Source organism: Cloeon dipterum, chromosome 3 (assembly GCF_949628265.1).
Source record: "Cloeon dipterum chromosome 3, ieCloDipt1.1, whole genome shotgun sequence".
NCBI classification, from domain to species: domain Eukaryota; kingdom Metazoa; phylum Arthropoda; class Insecta; order Ephemeroptera; family Baetidae; genus Cloeon; species Cloeon dipterum.
The window spans coordinates 8,741,668-8,759,286 of record NC_088788.1 but is presented as its reverse complement, the minus strand read 5'-3'; the positions used below and the strand labels follow the sequence as shown (position 1 = coordinate 8,759,286).

The 17,619-nt window shown below is 39.4% G+C and overlaps 4 protein-coding genes and 1 long non-coding RNA gene across 7 annotated transcripts; 3 read left to right on the top strand and 2 right to left on the bottom strand.

The window, feature by feature from the left end:
- The first annotated feature begins 701 nt into the window (after positions 1-701).
- On the top strand, positions 702-1,271 carry LOC135939144 (uncharacterized). Its single transcript, XR_010574722.1, has 3 exons — positions 702-1,041; positions 1,108-1,177; positions 1,233-1,271. It is a non-coding gene; the product is annotated as an uncharacterized LOC135939144 (long non-coding RNA).
- Positions 1,272-3,718: 2,447 nt separating this feature from the next.
- GstS1 (Glutathione S transferase S1) lies at positions 3,719-5,232 on the bottom strand. Its single transcript, XM_065485033.1, has 4 exons — positions 5,095-5,232; positions 4,357-4,524; positions 4,153-4,295; positions 3,719-3,929 (listed from the first exon to the last, which is right to left on the bottom strand). The coding sequence occupies exons 1-4, from the start codon at positions 5,228-5,230 to the stop codon at positions 3,762-3,764; spliced, it is 615 nt and encodes a 204-aa protein (XP_065341105.1). The 5' UTR covers positions 5,231-5,232; the 3' UTR covers positions 3,719-3,761.
- A 48-nt stretch (positions 5,233-5,280) lies between these two features.
- Fancl (E3 ubiquitin-protein ligase Fancl) lies at positions 5,281-8,460 on the bottom strand. The gene is made up of 8 exons (XM_065485031.1): positions 8,287-8,460; positions 7,950-8,072; positions 7,591-7,650; positions 7,268-7,531; positions 7,058-7,211; positions 6,308-6,429; positions 5,980-6,246; positions 5,281-5,416 (listed from the first exon to the last, which is right to left on the bottom strand). Exons 1-8 carry the CDS (start codon positions 8,398-8,400, stop codon positions 5,396-5,398), a joined length of 1,125 nt encoding a protein of 374 aa, XP_065341103.1. The 5' UTR covers positions 8,401-8,460; the 3' UTR covers positions 5,281-5,395.
- A 428-nt stretch (positions 8,461-8,888) lies between these two features.
- LOC135939903 (uncharacterized) lies at positions 8,889-15,675 on the top strand. 3 transcript variants are annotated; one of them, XM_065484509.1, is made up of 6 exons: positions 8,889-9,044; positions 9,414-9,740; positions 10,359-10,522; positions 12,052-12,498; positions 13,141-13,329; positions 14,998-15,675. In XM_065484509.1, coding segments are annotated over exons 1-6 (1,359 nt in total). In that variant the 5' UTR covers positions 8,889-9,043; the 3' UTR covers positions 15,229-15,675. The 3 variants fall into 3 exon arrangements, with proteins under 3 accessions (XP_065340581.1, XP_065340582.1, XP_065340584.1); XM_065484510.1 differs by having other exon boundaries at positions 8,889-9,274; XM_065484512.1 differs by having other exon boundaries at positions 8,892-9,044; positions 13,141-13,221.
- A 594-nt stretch (positions 15,676-16,269) lies between these two features.
- Positions 16,270-16,695, top strand: LOC135939595 (DNA repair protein SWI5 homolog). The gene has a single exon (XM_065484062.1). It carries the CDS (start codon positions 16,340-16,342, stop codon positions 16,604-16,606), a length of 267 nt encoding a protein of 88 aa, XP_065340134.1. The 5' UTR covers positions 16,270-16,339; the 3' UTR covers positions 16,607-16,695.
- Positions 16,696-17,619: the final 924 nt, after the last annotated feature.

Sequence of the window (17,619 nt, the reverse complement as noted above, 5' to 3'; positions counted from 1 at the left end):
AAGACAGTCCTCAGCCCATTGACAATGACCTGTTGAAGGATGTTTTAGAGAGGACTGAAAGCGAAGAACGCTGCTTGTCGATCATATATGGAATAAAATATGTTTATACACCTCTCCAAAGTGCAAGATTGACCAACAAATTATGCACCACTAATGAAACCAATTATCGGATGAGGACGCAAGCCAATCTTGCCTGCGAATTGATTGCAAAGAAGCCGAATGATCAAATGGTTTGCATAATTCTTATATAAATTAATTTAAGGGTAGGTACATGTGATTTTAATTTGTAGATAGTAAACAGCACTTGCATGGGTACCAGATGCGGCATCAACCATCAATGCAAGAAAAATGTTCGTTCAATTAAAATTGAATTTGCAGATTAAAAAAAATATTTTTCTATTCATCAGGATGCAATAAAGAAATTTGCTGACGAGGGAGTAGATTTAACACAAAGTACACTTAAAAAATTGAGTTCCCCAGACGTCATTTTCGGTACCGATTTCTTTCTTTCCAGTGAGATATGGTTCCGGCGAGTATATTTCAGCATGCAGAAGATATTTCCTGTTTTCTAATGAATCTGTGAGTTGAAATTTGAACAATGGTTCAGATTCTTTCTTTTAATAATTGAATCATTGTATCGTCATTAGCATCTCAAATTTTAATTTCTTGATGAATTTTCATGTTTAGACAACCTACGACGATGCCCGTGAGAAATGCTGCGCTTTGGGCATGAAACTGCTCTCCGTCAAATCTGCTGCCAAACGCAATTGCTTGGCCAGACTCACGAAGAGCTACATTGTATCCAGAAATAATAATGACATCTCCGATGAGTTTTGGACCTCTGGCACCGATCTGGACTGCAAGGGCAACTTCCGATGGTGCTCGGTGGACAGGGCCTTTCTGAGGAGCGAAGTCCGTTGGGCCACTGTCAAACCAAATGACAAATTGGAGCGCTGCGTCACGATTCAAATGAGCGACAAGGAGACGATCACAACTCTGCAAACGGCCGACTGCAGTGAAAACAGGCGATACATCTGTGAGGTCTGAATTTATTAATATTAAATAGCAAAAATTTTAAATTAAAAATTTATTGGTATAATTTTGAAGGTGCGTCAAACTGCAACCACAGTGCGATCTATACAAAATGAATGTATTGATCTGATTGGTCTTTCCGATGGTAAAATTAAACTCTAGGATTTTTAGCTCATATACATTTCTATGAAAAATTTAAGATGAAGTTGATGCTCTCGACAATATATATATGTACAATTACACAATGAAGGTCTGAATATCTTAGCGATATACTCTTTAGAAAAATAAATTCTATTTGAATTTGAAGTGTTTCCTGAGATGTGTCGCGGACAATTTGAGAATGGTAAATTTGGTTTTGATTCTCAACAGAATGAAAATAATTGATAGAAAATTAGATAGTCTATGGTAATATGCACATAGGCTATACAATGCGCCTCATGAGAAAACTGGACACGCGTAGAGAATATCTTTACAATATTATTGATGGTAAATTATTAATGGAAACACTCGACCTATGCAATACCAAACTAGGTGAGATGTGTGTTTTATCTCTCATTTTCTCATTTTAAACGAATGCTCATTAACTGTTTTTTCGGTTTCAAAATTTGCCATAAGTATAATATACGATGCTGCAATTTATTTCGGCTGTTTTAGAAACTATGAATTTGGTTTCTAGTTTAGATTGTTTTTTTTTAAATACAATTTTATTCAATTTTAGTTCCAAACAGCGATGCTTGCCAGAGTACGTACGACATGTTCCTCTGCGGAACATCCAGTAGTCTTCTTCGGGATTTCAACAAAATTATGTCACCTAAATTTAATAATTATGACGATAATGACGTACATCAAATAATAAAGTTTTAAAGTGCTTTTTCCTATACTTTCCTCATTTCAGATTGAACGTGCACGGGCTATACCCCGAACTTGCTATAAAAGAATGAAAGTCGAATGTGAAATTGATGTATTTTATCAATTTTAATAATAATTTTGTAATCATTTTAACATGTTTATTAAATAAGCCCGATAGGAAGGAATTTTTCGATACAATGGGAACTAGTAAGCAATATTTTATTGATTTTTCATAATAATAATTATGATTTTTGAAAAATAAGCCAATGACGGAGGATTATCTGTTACTGGTATTGATTGGAAAAAATGGGTGAAATCCTCTCGAAACAACTACGTGATTACGATTTGATTTTGATTAGAGTTCAGAGGTTGATTGCGCAATGATTTCATTTTAGACATATGTCGACGCATACAATTATTGTTGCTCTCTTGGCATGCACCAGCCAGCTGCTACAACCCTCGATGAATTCATGAAAATCCGGGACTGGATGGATGGTGATGAAACTAAATTATTCAAAAAGAATCCCGTTTGAAATTTAACCATTAAAGGAGCAAATTACGACAATTTCTTTGGCAACACATATACTGATCCACTGACCAATGAGGAGAGATGGTGCCTCACAGACGCTGTGCTCAGTCCAGAGTTGTCAGACGACAACTTCAAACTGGACAAGGAGCATAGCTTTTTGTACTCACCCAAAGGATCTACTGCTCCCAAAATGCGATCTGTTCGGTATTCCAAGATGACGAGTGTTACAGTTCCATTCATTTACTGCCAGCCTTTCTCTAAAGAGGAATCCACAAATAATTAAGCGTCTGTTTGATTGATTTAATTGGTTGTGGTTATTTAAGGTTTTAAAATCAAATATAGTGTGATTTGGTTGATTCAATAGTATGTGAGTATTTTATTATATAATGGAATAGTGTATGCAACCTCGTTGTAAGTTATGTTCTGCGGCACAGCATGAATCCCAATTTTACGCGGTGTATGTAAAAGCAGTTTATTTTAAAAGTTTCATACATTTTGACTAGGAACAAAGACAACTTTATAAAAATCAGAGCTCACACAGCTATCCGTCCAGGTTTGTTCTGGAAAAAGCATTAGATCTTTTTCTACGCGATAGATTTTTTACCCTATATCTCTAAAATCTGTGACTAAATTACCAAAAAAGTAGTGGTGAAATGTATGGAGAGGATAAAATCTTTCCAAAATGTTTAAAATCTTCGTTCATATTCTATTTCTGAATATTAAATTGAACTCGTTTTAGAAATTAAAAATGAAAGTAATTAGACAAATAATACACATAATATGAAATTGCACTCTATACTACTTACAATTAAGTAACTTGAAATGCTAGCAAATCAAGCTGGATGAAGCTTTGGAAAAATCCACCAATACCGGAACGCAATTTCTCGATTAGGTTTGATTTGAAAATATTGAACCCTTACCCAAATCAATATTAAAAAATATATTTAAAATATTCTGGTGTGGTTTGTTGATCTGGTCATTCAGCCATTTAGTTTATTGTGATACCTTTTCAGATCCAAGGAAGCTTAAATAAAATCGGAAAGGGTTCTAATGATTTTTATAGATATTTTCAATAGAACCAAAAAGTGGCAATTTTCATTAAAAATCTTACAATACAATTGTGGAAAAGGGTGGCTATTTTCAGAAGGAAATTTTGTCTATTTCCACCTATTTTGTCAGACCCTGCTAAAAATTATATTGAAATGTACAAAAAAAAAACTCTTACTTTGTTCGAGATTAATGAAACGCTCTAAAAAATGTGCATTAAAAAGTGATCAGATGCTTGGGCGAGAGAAAGAAAAGAACTGATTGTGAGTGGCGAGGGAGCTTATATCTTTTAATGAATGCGCAATCACATGATTGTGTCGGGGCGCTTGTCGACCCAGGACTTGATGGCCGGGATCTTCAACACCTTCTGCTCAAGCGCCTTCAGGGCAGGGTAGTCCTTCAGAAGGTCATAGCCGGCCATGTAGTTGACATAGTCTTGCACCCCGGCTAACACCACGTCCGCCCACGATAGCTGAAATTATTTATTTTATTTTGTAGGATTTTAAAATAAATTTGCTGCAAGTTCAATATTTAGTTTTTGGTAATTACAATTTTTCTTGGATGTAGAATTGACACATGTAAATGAAATAAATACTAAAATCCATCGCAAACGGTGACAAAAGAAACAGTTTTTTCCATAATAGATTTTTTCTTAAGAAAAAACACGGTGCAATGATAATGGGTTAGTTTCTCACCTTTCCGTTGACCAAGTAGCCGTCGTTGTTGATGACCTGCTGCTCGAGGCGCTGCAGGTAGAAGGGCAGGAAGAGCTGGAAGGCTTGCTCCTTCTTCCTCCTCTTAGACTCCTCGTTTGTGTCGTAGAAGAAATCGACCAGCTCTGCGGTCAAAGAAAACCGGGATTAGCGCGAGCAGGAATTGATTATTTGAATTTGACTGACGCGCTCTGTAGTCGGCGAGCGTGTCGACGGCCATGTCGATCAGCAGCTCCTCCTTCAGGTCGGCGCCGGCCAGTCCAACCTGCTTGGCGAAATAGCGTGCGATCGCCATGCTCTGGTGCACCACCTTGCCGTTCATCTCCAGGTTTGGAATCTTGTTGTATGGAAAACCTGTCAATACCACGTTTTAAAATAAGAAAAAAAAAATCTTTAAGACATATAATTAGGCCGACATTTGGGGAGGGGGATCCAGAGCCACAATGCTAATATTGAGAAGATCTTTCATAGAAAATAATAATTATATTGTGATTTAACTGCCCCTTGACTATATTTGTCCTTTCAGGGGAAAAATCAAATTTAAGTTTTTTTCAGACGCTATCAGGTTAAATTTAAAAGAGGCCTGGCACACGTTTGAACTATTTGAACATGCTATTCTTTAAACTGCCTGCATACGTTTTAAATAAAAGATAAAGGTAAGCTGATAAAACAGGTTTTGTCTAAATTTACGTGAGAACAACGAAAAATCTATTTGAGTGGACCGTTTGCCACTTGTGACACTTTGAAGCCTGGAAAATGAGGAATTTTGAGTTTTCCTTTCGTTCAAATACTCTAAGTTTGTCTAAAAAATATTGTAAATTTCCAACACACTGTATTTCAGACATATTTCTTCACTTTTTAATCTTCTTTAAGCATGAAATTGACCACGAAAGAGAAATAGAAGGCAGTATAAACGCGTCTTACGGCTCTTGTCGCTCTTGAAGTCCTCATGGCTGATTCGGTAGTCTTCATAGGCTAAATTTCCGTAGGCAAAGAGAAAGCGGATGGGCTCGGCCAACGCCTTGGCGTCCACGTAGATCAACTTCAGTTTCGGCTCCATTATTTCAGCTCCAGTTCCGCTAGAGTTGAGCCCAAAAATCTCAGTGCTTTTATATGACTGCCTGGAGAGCGCAAATTCGGATGATGTTTATATCTTATCTGGTCGTTTTTTATCAGTCTGGAGCCGTGGAGAGATACTCAAACTGAGAGATGACTCGCGTTTTCTCTATATTACGCAAGAAATTTCCTGCAGAAGAACAATATCATTAGTAAAAAGGGAAATTTGTTAAAAATTCGTAATATATTCATCTGTTGGAAAGGCTATTAGTGTTCGGAATCACCAACAGATGGCGCCACCATTCAATATGCATTCTTGATATTAAAAGCTTGGATTTTAAGTGCTGGAAACCAAAATTGGTTCAGTCAATCAAGTCAAAATCCTGAGAAAACAAATTTCCAAGATATAAATGCTCCAAAATGCTGGCTTTTTTAAAAATAATTTTTATAAAGCTGTTTTTAACCGGTTCTTTAAGCTAAATTGGCTAAAATTAGGAACGGAACAAAATTAAAATTATTCAAGCATAAAACACATCTCCACCTTGATTTTTAAAATCAAATTTTAGCAGTGTTTCAGTATTTGTTTCCAGAACGCAAAAATGAAATATAATTTTGCTAAAAATGTTCAGTAATGGAATTTAATTCAAGAAATCGCTGCGAAAATTAATTATGACCCTAGCACCATCTGTTGGGCTGTTGGCAGCTCCGTACACTCATTTTCCACATTGTCAAAATAAATAAAGAAATAAGTACCTGTTTGCATAGGGGACATTGTCCAACGATTCTGTTGAAGGCGGTGCGGTTGGAGGGGACGGACTGCAGCCACTGCAGCAGGCACTGCTCGTGGAAGAGTCCTTGGCACATTTCGCACGTTCGGTCCAGCGCGTCGGGCGCGAAGCACACGCTGCACATTGGCTCCTGCGACTCTGCCTGAGACGCAGCTGCGCCTGCCGCCTCTGCAAACTCGACGCCCAGGAATTCCTGCAACGACGCCAGCAAAGACTCGTCGCACACTCGCCACTGGAATCCAATTTAGAGCTTTTATTTGGAAAATTTTCAGTTTAAAATAATTATTGCGCACCTGCTTGTTGCGCACTCTACTCTCCAAAGGGTCAACTTTGCTGTCTGGACCGAGAAAGGAGAGTTCGGGCAGCGCCAGCGGATCGCTCGGGTCGACCGCCACTGTCACAGAAAATCCTGATTCTAAAATAGAGACAGTTTATAAACCTTCTGGAACAGTTTTAATGATAAACGAACTTCTTTAGAGCTTGAAAATATTTTTAATCAATGAAAATCTCACTCCTTTACCTGATCTCCAAATTAAAACGGTTTGTTTTAAAATATGGAATAAGAGAATACATAATATTGCAGTGTATGAAAGTATTTAAAGGAATGGAATAAAGTAGTAAGGAGTGGTATGGGGCGGAGGGTAAGCAAGCACCCTCTAAATCCTCCAGCAGGTCAGGAAAGATCAAGATGAGACTTGTGGTGGGTAATTTTTTGAATTTTGATTAGTTCAACCCGAGATTTGGAGTTAATATTATAACTTGTATAACAAGAAAAAGTCGAAAAAAAATCGTTTTTTTATGAAGGGGATATCAAATAATAAGTAAATCGCCTTTATAGATTACATTAAATATTAAAAAATCTTCAGCATGAAATATTCGCAAGAAACTTAACCCGTCCCTTGAAATATTGAATTCTAAATAAACTGAATCTGGAACTGGTCACATTAATATATTTTAAAAGAAATTAAACTTGAAATTAAGGTTTAAATTATTTCCATGCATCTCTTTTGTCAGGAATAACAACAAAAGCTTCCTGGACTCACCAATGGAAATTTGCCTCCTGGTGTGTCCTAGGTTGGGTTCAGCAGGGTCCAGGACCCAAGTTTTGGCATCAATCTCTGCGAGTTGTTTCCAGAAAGGCTGCAGATCTTGCACCTGCTGCTGCAGCGATTTAAACGCGGCACCTATCGACCGTGACTGCAAACAAAATTCTGTCAAGAGCCTCTACCACGATAGTGAACTGAATCTGGCACCTGCAAGACAAGCTGAGCGCTTTTGTCAGGTAAATTGGGGCACTGGCAGTTGAAGGAGCCATCAGGGTGTGCCTGCACGCGCAATAAATGCGTGCCTGCATCGCTCTCGACACTGAGCACGAAGCTGCCCAGGTCCGCCTGATCCACGCTGACGATGTTCGCGTCCCCAATCGACGAGAGCACGCTGACAACGCTCCTCCAGAAGTCCAGCGGCACCTCGATTGGTTTCACACCTGCCAATAGCTCGTCGACCTTTCTTGACATCTGGACATAACAGAAAACTGATAAATTAAAATTTAAAATCAAAGAATGGAAATACTCACTGCCAAATTCTGCAGCCATACAAGAAAGTCGAAGAACGCCCGTGAATTTGAAGAGAGCCACTGTCAACCCAGATTTGAATTAATTTTTAATTCACTGATAGCCGTTAACAGATGGTGCCACCAATCACTTGAAAATCTCGGGATTTACGATTTCAGATTGCTGTCGTTTCTACCGTGATTGACGAATCAAACAATAATTAGTATTAATATTTTTACGCTGAGAACGCACTTAAAAAGGATTTAATCTTAACTGGCAGTATATGTCTAAAATTGAAAATGAACAGTGGTGCTATCTGTTAGCGAATCTGAAAACTATGCGCACTGTCACAAAAAATAATTGGCAAATCACAATCACACACCTGCTGCATTTCAATTTGACAGTCTTTGGTGATCTGTGCCAACTCGTCGGACATCTCCTTGATGACCATGTCCTTCACGGTCGGCAGGTGAGGTACATAGACGTGCAGGAACAAGTCCACCTCCTGCGAGTGACAAGAAAATAAAAAATGCAAAATAAACAGAAGCTCCGAAGTGCGTCTTGCATGTAACAACGCCCATAATATAATTTGCCTAGAAGGATTCTCGCGGCGTTACGTGCAAAAGCTTAGGCAACTAAATATCGCGTTAATGCAGTGTCTGTCTGTCCGGCCGAGAGAGCAGAGCAGAATGTGTGCCAGTTTGTACAGGATGACTTACTCCTGCCGAGAAGAAACCGCGGTACTGGTCCAGCTCGCGGTTCGGAACCATCAGGGGGAATCGCTCGAGCATTTGGACGACCAGTCTCGACATGGCAACTTGACACCCGTCCATCGTGAGCAGTTTGTTTGTTTGTTTTTGTTTTTGTTGTGTTCCTGTTCCTGTCTAGTGTTTAACATCTGGGTATCTGGGTGACCAACGTATCTACTGCGCATGCCCGCAGAGTGATTTGCGTGAAGCTGTCTCTCTTTGCCAATCACGAGTGCCACGGTTCAAATACCGGTTACCACAGCTTAAATATTAAATCTTATTTAGCACAAATTTTCAACTGATAGGGTAGAAACTTATAAAATTAGTATATAAATTGATATTTTATATATAATTTATAATGTGTTTAAAATTCTTTATTGCTAGAATGTTGTGATTAACCGGGATTTGATAACCGGTTTTTAATTTACAACTGTCAGGGAATCTTAATTTGGATTGATTTTGGATTTAGAACGAAAGAATTTTCTAATACTTTATTTAGGATTTGAATGTTTTTTATATTGACCAATCTAAACCGGTTTTTTAAGGGCCAGTGATGACCGTGACTTGATTCAGTCGATTCACTGGTGGTCTTCTACGTGTGGCTAGCTTCACGACCATGCACACGTGGACAGCGGAGTGAAAATCAATGGCGTAGTCGCAAAGGCGCTAATTAATCCACATCTTCTACCCCAGCTGGGCCCTTTTTCGGTGGCTGACATCCGTCTTGAGTAAGAGCAGGAGGCTTCGTTGGCCGATTTGGCGCGATTTCAGTGCACCAAGCGCCACAAAGTTGCTTGTTATTGTTCGTGTTGGGCGCACTGGTGCAGAACCAGCTGATGCTGCGCTGCTGCAATCTAATCTCGATCCGCGGCCCAATTTTCGGCACTGCTGCGATGACAGGATCAGCCGAAACCAGATAACGAGGCCCCTTTTTTCTGCTGCCGAAGTTCTTCAAGGCGTAATTAAATCCTTCATTTCCAATCTCTGGTCAAAAGAGTAAAAATTCATGCATTGATTTTTGTATATACGGCTTCGACGGTGGCCCCATTTGCCAGCTGTCAGTGTGACAAATTAATTTAAATGCGTCCAATTTGCAGTGGCGATGCGTCGGTCGGCGTCCTTCAGCAGCGGCGGTGGAGGCGGCGAGGCTCGGCCGTCGCGGATCCCGGTGGCGTCGAAGGCGACGCCGCCTCACAATCAGCTGCGTCGGACGGGGTCGATGCGGCTGCCAAGCCGCAGCCCCGCGCACGAGAAGGAGGTGTGGGGCGTGGGCTCCGGCTCGTGGGGCAAGCGACAGCAGCAGTTGCGCCGGGACAACAACAAGTTGTCATCGCCGCTGTCGGTTGCCTCCTGTAGAGGCTCCAACACCTCCATCGACACCTTCGCCCTCTCCACGAGTAGACGGCCCTACGAAGACGAAGATGGTGCGATTCAAACCCAATTTATTAAATTGTTTTAATTTTCCTTTCAACCACCAAGAGTGTATTTCCTTACTATTTTTATGTAAGGAATTTTTCCTGATATTTTAGTCTTTGTTCAGGAATCATTTCTGGACTTAACACTGAAAAAAATATATATTTTGCTACTATTTTGGATAAACTGGTTTCTGATAAATGATTTTTATTCTAGAATTCAAGACCCAGTTTTCGACTTCAAAAAGTGGTCATGCTCGAAGTATCCAATAATTTTTATATTAATATTGATTTTTGACCAACCATGAGCCATTTTCACTCACTTTTCTTAAGAGAATTGAAAATTAAGAAAAATTTTGACACTTCTGGAAATGCTCAGAATAATTCTACAGAATATTAAAAAAAATTATCAACTTTCATTTAATTGCCACATTTTAAGGTGACAAATATAAATAAAAAACATTTTAGAAATCAGGAAAAATAATATTCTGAAAAGATTTTTTAATAAATTGAAATCCAACACGATTTCTTGTTTCAAAAATTTTACTAGCTCTGGAAAAGCACTATTTTAATTGAAACAACTCACTGTGACTCTGTAATGGTTGGTAAAATTTTGTTAATTTGACGCAGATCTGTGCTCGGAGGTGAGCTACAACTCGACCATGTCCGTGGACAGGACCTCCTCGGCCAGGCGGTTTGTCCTGCACTGTTCTGGCGACGCACACGCCCAGCAGAACGGCACCCCCTACCTGACACCCACGCAGCGAACTAACCTGCTCAATAAGGACCTCAGGGTACGTGAGATCTTTCACACTTGTCTGTAATACTTGAACTGTGGAAAAACTTGACAACTCCTCAAAGTCAGAACCTACTAAACTTGTTCATCATATCAAACGGAACGATAAACATGTCATAAAGATAAAGAGAAAAATATTTACGTTAATTATGTATGATGGTCACTAGGACAGTGAATTTTGAACGTTTACTTAAAAAAATTACAGTCCATTTTTCGTGAAATTTACACGGTTTCTGTGCCGGTTTAGACGATGTTATTGACACCATCTAACAATAATTCTGTTAAAATTTAGTTTTATTTACAAAAAAAAAATAAATTAAATAAAAATAAAAAATGTCAACCCTTTTTTGGAAAAAATAAAATGCTTAAACGCAAAAAAAAGAACAAATATAACGAAGTATTTGTCAAAACAGTTACTATTTTAAGGTCTGATATAGCTTGAAATTTTTAATGTATTTTTATTGGGAAATGCAGTAGTTTTCTTTCTAAAGAGGCTTCTCTTACAAAAGTCTTTCCATAATTTTCTTTCACAACACAATATCTTTATTTTTGGTGGATTAAAAATTGCATTAATTCACCAATTGCGTTAGTACTCGTTTAGTGTTTAAATTCACAAACTGATTGCGCCACTGGTTACTTACGATTTTGAGCCATTTCCGCCGTGAGTCCAAACTCCAAACTCAATCCTGCCACTGTGCTCTCTACACTTAAACTGTCTTCTTTTGTTGTGCAACAATCAGTCCAGCCAATCACCGTAGGAACGTTAGCCAAGATTATTTTTTGTTTTCCAAAAAATTTTGTTTCTAGGGTGATTGGCTGGATTGGTTTTTGTTTTCAGCTCACTAATAGAAATTAATTTACGTGCTGAATGCACACCGGTAGGATTGAGCCTGATATCGCAGAGTAATTGATTTAAATTCGCAATTTACTTGTGGCTCGCTTTGAATTCTTAAGGCTAATGGTTGAATTGCTAAAAAAAACGTTATATATAGCTTAAAGTTTAAAGAAAATTAGAAGATTCACACAGATAGATGCTCAGTAAAATGGGCCATTTAGTACGTTTGTTTATAACTCTTTTTTCTTGTTATTTTTATTATTATTTCCCAGCGTCTTTTTTTAACCACTCAATTTTTACCAATTTCTTGCGCTAAAATTATTTGTTTCCCATTTTCCCCTATAAAAAATTACACATTGCTGTCAGAATAATATATATTTCGTCGACTGTGCAGATTTTTTCTTTTAAATTGCCATTTTTGCTACATCAATAACTCCAAAAAAATATCCTTGACTATTTTTTAAGTCAAGTTCAAGAGCTAATGATTAGAAAATTATTGAAAACTGACAACGAGGTGCAAACATTACCTGCAAGAAACTGGTTTAAAATTCGGGTTTTACCACTGCACAGCATTAAAAAAAGACGCGTTTTTTACTACCCTGTTAATTTCTATTATTATTTTCTTCAATATTTTTTTATAATAATTCAACATTTAACTATACATTACTGACTACTGTTTGAATTAATTACAGGTAAAGTTGAAGCATGCGCTAGACGAAATTTCCCTTCGAGATATGGAAATATCTCGCCTGACGCAAGAGTGCGTGGAGCTGCGCATGAAGCACGCACGGCTGAGCGCCAGTCCAGACGCCGCGGTGGATGAGTCGCCGTCATCACCGACGCCGCCAGGCATCGAAAAAGATTCGCTCGACTCGTCAGCGCACAGCGAACTGCCTGGGGAGCCGATCCCCTCCGTCTCCGCCCCGGTCACCCCCGTTACCCCCGCCGCGTGCGAGCCCAAGCCGAGTAGGCCGGACATTCTGGACCTGGGCCGCCGCCCGCCGGACAACTGCCTCTTCAATAGTCTACCTGTAGTCATCCAGATGCCGGTCTGGTCACCTGAGGAGGCCAAACCTGTGATCCAGCAACCCAAACAAGACTGCACCTTCACCGACCAAACCACCACCAAAAGCACCAAGGTTTGTTTCCCACGTGAAATTAAAAAAAATGGTGTGAGACCTAAATTCCAGGCAAAAGGCTCGCAGCTATTTTAATTCTATTCATTTCAAAAAGTTTTTTAACAGTTAAATTGTGTGGTAAATCTGTGGTTGAAATTTAGAGCTGCGATTTTTAAACTTTTTTTATTAAACTGTTTATAAAACGGGTTTAAATTCTTTATCAAGGTTTAAATTGGCTTTAGCAGCTAAAATCAGCTGTCCAATTCAATAGTTTACTCCCTGTTTGGCCGCAAGAAGCGCCATTACGGCGTGACCTCTGGCACTAGAAGGGGGGCCAAGTGTGTTTTTCTATGAATACGACCAAAGACAGGAAATATTTCTATTTCCTGAGGAACTGACGCTGTTTTTGCACTATTTAAACCCAAAGAAAAATAGTTGTCATGCCTCTTTAACAACAGATTTTCCTATTGACTCTGGTCGAAGTTTAATTGGCGGTAAATTTGAGCTGAAAATTTGCAGTGCCAATTTTGGCTCTCTTTTGGGGATTAAAAAACCAGAGTTTTGCATATTTTGGATTATGAAGTAAGCGTAAAACTCTCATTAAAAATTTTACATTCCATCGAGCTAACAGTATGAATGACGTGCCTTTGGCTTTGGTTTCAGGACTGTGAGATTCAAACAGATGCGCGAGACGACGTGGAGGAGCAGCTGAAGGCGGCGCAGGAGGCCCTAATCGAAACCAAAGTAAGTTTGTGTCGCACTTGCAGCTGTTTAAAGCGCGCTGGAAGCAAGAAACACGTGCTACTGGACGCGGAGCAGGCGATGGTCTTGTGGCGAGCAGCCCACACTCAGGTCAGAGGCAAAGAGCCCGGGTCTCTTCTTTTTCGTTCGCTCCTCTCCGTAGGCGTCGGCTTTCCTCTCTCCTCTCTCTTGCAGCATGCTCCTCCGCACTTAAATTGGGCACCTTTTTAGTTAGAAAAAATACGCAGAGAGTGAGTGAGATATCAGGTATTTGGAGTCTATGGTGATTTTTTACTGTATGGGGACTGAATTGCTGACTGTCACTGGAGGAAAACGACAGTCGGCCGTTTCACGCTCTGGCAGGATTTTGCCATTGTTTAAAAGCAGCACTATTGTAGACTTGAGAACAATGCGCCGTCACGCTGGCCAGGGAAATGTAAACATAATACCCGCCTTCAGGGTCTTTGCAAAGCTGGTGTTATAGAACCATCTCTTCCAATTCGTCTTGGTGCCGTAAGAATTGCACACAGCTCAACAAATACATAAATTTTCATTGTCGAATGGATTGTTGCCCTTTTCTTGCAACAAGCACTGGAATTTCGTTTTTGACAATCGACTCCTGGAGAGACGGCCAAATCACTCTGTTGCCAATTGGAGTCGACGTGCCAAAAATTGGCAGAAACGTTAAGAAACCGTTTTTCAAGTAATAAGTGCCGGAAGAACGCCGTTGTCTGACGACCAATCAGAGAAACGAGTGGGTCTTTGATTGGCTCTTTGACACAGCTAGACAAAGATCGAGACAGCAGCCAGTGAAAGCGAAAAAGGCTGGTGGCTGGCTGACTGAGACCTGTCTTTTCTCTTGCGCTGGCTGTCGCTGTGGCGCTGTCGTCTCGATCTTGCGCCAGCGGTACGTCAAACAGACAGAGACCTGCTCGCGTTTTTTGCCGGTGTTCTTGTTGCACTTTTTACTTATCTTTCCCAAGTTTTTCAGAAAAAAATCTCTTGAAAAGCTAATATTTTCAGGGTTTGCATAAATCCGCATTTTTCCGGAAAGAACCACTGCATTAAAAATTGTTTTTTGCTGGGTTTTCTGCAATTGTATGCATTTTTACAAAACACGCATTTTTTATTCAAGGTCAAAAATTACAAAGTCATTACAAAAACGATAAAAATCACTGGGTTTTACCAAGAGACCAAAAATTTAATCAATTAATCGTATTTTTCCAAAATTAATGACTTTTTTGGCGCGAAATATGACCTTTTCATAGCTAAATGCGGAAAAACCAAAACTAGAAAAAAATTTCCTGCTGGTTTTTTGCGCCAAAAAAGTGATTTTTCATACTAAGCAAAACTGGCACACCCTGAATATTTTGCGCTTGTAATAACACAGAGAGGAATATAAAAATAGCTAATAAACGTTCAAAAATCCTTAATTTTGTGTCCCCATAGTGGCCCTGATTAAAAATTAAAAATTCCAATTTTTTATTTCCTAAAATTTAATACTATATTCGTAATTAATATTTTAAAGCTCATTTATTGGCTATAATCTATTAAAATCCTAATAAATTGAAAATTTGTCCCAGTCCTGACTGAAAATAAAATTCTTAGCAATAAAAACCAATAATTTCACCCTGTGGCTAAATTGCGGCCCTGGAGGCCGGCATGTTTTCGTGGCCTTGGCTCAATGACGGCGCATTGTGCTTGTGAATATTGTATTTTTCGATCAAAATTAGGCAGCCAATTTAAAGTTTTGCACTCGTCTGTTTCATGTTGTTGCAGGTGCAACTGAGTCGAGTGAAGAAAGCTGCGGAGAACTCACAGGCCGAGGTGACGCTCAAGTTCCTCAAGTCGGCCTTTTACCACCTGATTACGGACAGCAGCCAGGGCATGAGCCTGGCCACCAAGTCGCACTGGCGCGCCATCCAGTCCATCCTGGGCTTCAGCCCCGAAGAGTGCCAGGCGATGGACGCGGCCGTCGCCGCTGGCGCCTTTCCTGGCAGCACCTGGTGAAACGCCGCCGGACAATAAACAAAAAACAACACGATGATAAATTCAACGCTTTATACTTAAAGCTATATTACTTGACGAATAATGTGATGCCCGCGAGTTGTTTGTCTTTCAGCATTTTTAGCATATCACTCTCGTGAAATAAGCAGCAAACTGCGTGTATTATACACACACACTACACCTATATTGCAACTATACCATAGTTCCATCAGTTCTCATATCATTTATACAAATGTATTTGTTTCTATTAATATTAATTGTCCTTGAAATGAAAAATGTGTGATTTGCTTGTTGACATAGTTCACTTTGAACGTTGATCTTAGGCTTATTAATAGTGATAATTGGTTCCTACATTTACGCGTGTAAAACAACAACAACAACAGAAAACGAAATATACAAGTTATATGTATTGAAGAAAATAATGCAGCTTGCAATCGATTTGAAAGAAAATGTTAAGTTTTATTTACATCAAAGCGTTTCCCTTTCCACTTCGTTTTTAACCAAAAATATGTCCACAAATGTTGTAATAATTTCGATCCAGCTTAAATTTAATTTATTTCACTGTGGCTGACTAATTTTTCCAATCAAGTCTGAAATAAACATTATCGTATAATTATTAAATTTATTTTACTGTCTAAAAATAAGAATTCGTCCTGGTCCCGGCAAAATTGCGTAACTTTCCTCAACCAAACGCGAATTTCCTTGTTGCAAGAAAAGGTCAACAATCAATTCGACAATGAAAATTTGGGTGTTTGTTGAACGTTGCGCAATTTTGCCGGGATGAAGACGAATTATATTTTATTAATTCTTTTAATTTGATTTCCACTTTTAAAACGACTAAACTCGCCAAATTTATTTTTACTCTATTTATTTTCACTAGCCCTCTAATCAAATAATTGCTCACGTTAAGGGCAAAGAGCACATTGTTCAGAAATAATCGAAATAATCTTAAAATTCATCTCATTTCTGCTATGTACTACTTTTGACTCGATCACAGGTGGCAGCACCGATCTAGCAGCTGGCGGGAAAGCTGTAGTAAGACTTTTGGCTTCCAGCTGGTGTGTTTGTGACGTTCAGGTGGCCTAGCATAGCAAAAGGTCGGATTCGGAGGGTAATGTCGGACAGCGGGAGGCGGTTGGAGGAGCTGCGAAGCGAGGAGGCGCGGCTGGAGGCGGAGGAGCGTGCGCTTCGGGCGCTGGTTGCCGAGCAGACCGACGAGCGGACGAACGCCATCCTCAAGAAGCAGCACATCGACGCCTTGCACGAGTACAACGAGGTAAAGGACGCCGCTCAGGTCGTGCTCGGCGTCCTTGCCAACCACGAGCAGCTCACCATCAAGCAGATGCACCTCAAGTACCAACTACCCACCAAGGGCGACTAAAAAATCTAATTTTGAATTTTGTAATTATTTGAATTTGTAAAGAAAATTTGAATTGAATAAAGAATAATAAAAATATAACTGAAAATTAATTTTAAAAAAATTTCTTTTTTTAAAATTTAATACTTTGAAGAGGGAGCAAAATCAGTAATTTATATTAATAAAATTTTTAATATCAAATAATTGGGTTGGGTGATTTTAAATTAGATATAAATTCCGCGGTCTCTGCTGGGTCTATATTCATACGCACATATGTTGTAATAAATCTTTGTAGGAGGAAATATAAATAAATAATTTTAATAATGATATTGTAAAGCAAAAATTTTGAAAAAATCAAACTAGTTAGAAATTTTGGGAGTTTTGTCAGCTTTATAGCATGGAGAAAAAGATTAGATGGGAATTTTTATACATTTTATATTCGTGCACGGGGTAGGAATTTGGAATGTGACTCATTTCTCGTTACATCGTCCCTGAAGGAGTTATGTTCGAGATGAAGAGACGTAGATTTGTGTGTCGCCGAGGTCGGGGCAGCTGCGTAAAAGCGCGAGTCAAACGCGCCGCCCGCTACTTGACTGTCGAAAACCTTAGCAGCCGCGCATCGTAAAGCAAAAAGGCACTGCTTTTATGCCCCTTTCCACTTCCAGCCGAGAATAAAATCGGCTCTTCACACGAATAGGCGACATTTTCAATTCCAATCTCTCCGATCTGCACGGAAACTTTTGTAGCTTTTCTTCTTACCTACAAAAAAAATGGTTGGAAAGAGCAAACACAAAGGTGTGTGCTTTTTCCACTCGCCCACGACGAGAGCCGAGGGGATTTTTGCCACTTGAAGAGCGAAATGAGAGTGTGCGCTCTCAGCAGCAGATGAACTTTTGCCGGCTGAGTTGTTGCCCCATAATTTTGGTCCGAGAGCAGAGTAAAAAAGAGCAAATGTTGGGAGCTTTCATGAAGTCGGAATATGGGATTGTCCGACTGCAAATCGTAGCAGCAGGAGAGCTGTAAAATTTAGACAGTAC

What these genes read in the sequence shown, in the direction of transcription:
- GstS1 (XM_065485033.1), bottom strand. Translation starts at nt 5,230, where the DNA reads ATGGAGCCGAAACTGAAGTTGATCTACGTGGACGCCAAGGCGTTGGCC. An exon ending in CTTCAAGAGCGACAAGAGCC is followed by an intron (nt 4,525 to 5,094) that starts GTAAGACGCGTT and finishes TGGTATTGACAG; the next exon opens with GTTTTCCATACAACAAGATT. An exon ending in GCTCGCCGACTACAGAGCGC is followed by an intron (nt 4,296 to 4,356) that starts GTCAGTCAAATT and finishes CTTTGACCGCAG; the next exon opens with AGCTGGTCGATTTCTTCTAC.
- Fancl (XM_065485031.1), bottom strand. Translation starts at nt 8,400, where the DNA reads ATGGACGGGTGTCAAGTTGCCATGTCGAGACTGGTCGTCCAAATGCTC. An exon ending in GCGCTCAGCTTGTCTTGCAG is followed by an intron (nt 7,212 to 7,267) that starts GTGCCAGATTCA and finishes TTTTGTTTGCAG; the next exon opens with TCACGGTCGATAGGTGCCGC. An exon ending in AATGTCCCCTATGCAAACAG is followed by an intron (nt 5,417 to 5,979) that starts GTACTTATTTCT and finishes GTTCTTCTGCAG; the next exon opens with GAAATTTCTTGCGTAATATA.
- LOC135939903 (XM_065484509.1), top strand. An exon ending in TGCTCAATAAGGACCTCAGG is followed by an intron (nt 10,523 to 12,051) that starts GTACGTGAGATC and finishes AATTAATTACAG; the next exon opens with GTAAAGTTGAAGCATGCGCT. An exon ending in GGCGAGCAGCCCACACTCAG is followed by an intron (nt 13,330 to 14,997) that starts GTCAGAGGCAAA and finishes ATGTTGTTGCAG; the next exon opens with GTGCAACTGAGTCGAGTGAA.
- LOC135939595 (XM_065484062.1), top strand. Translation starts at nt 16,340, where the DNA reads ATGTCGGACAGCGGGAGGCGGTTGGAGGAGCTGCGAAGCGAGGAGGCG.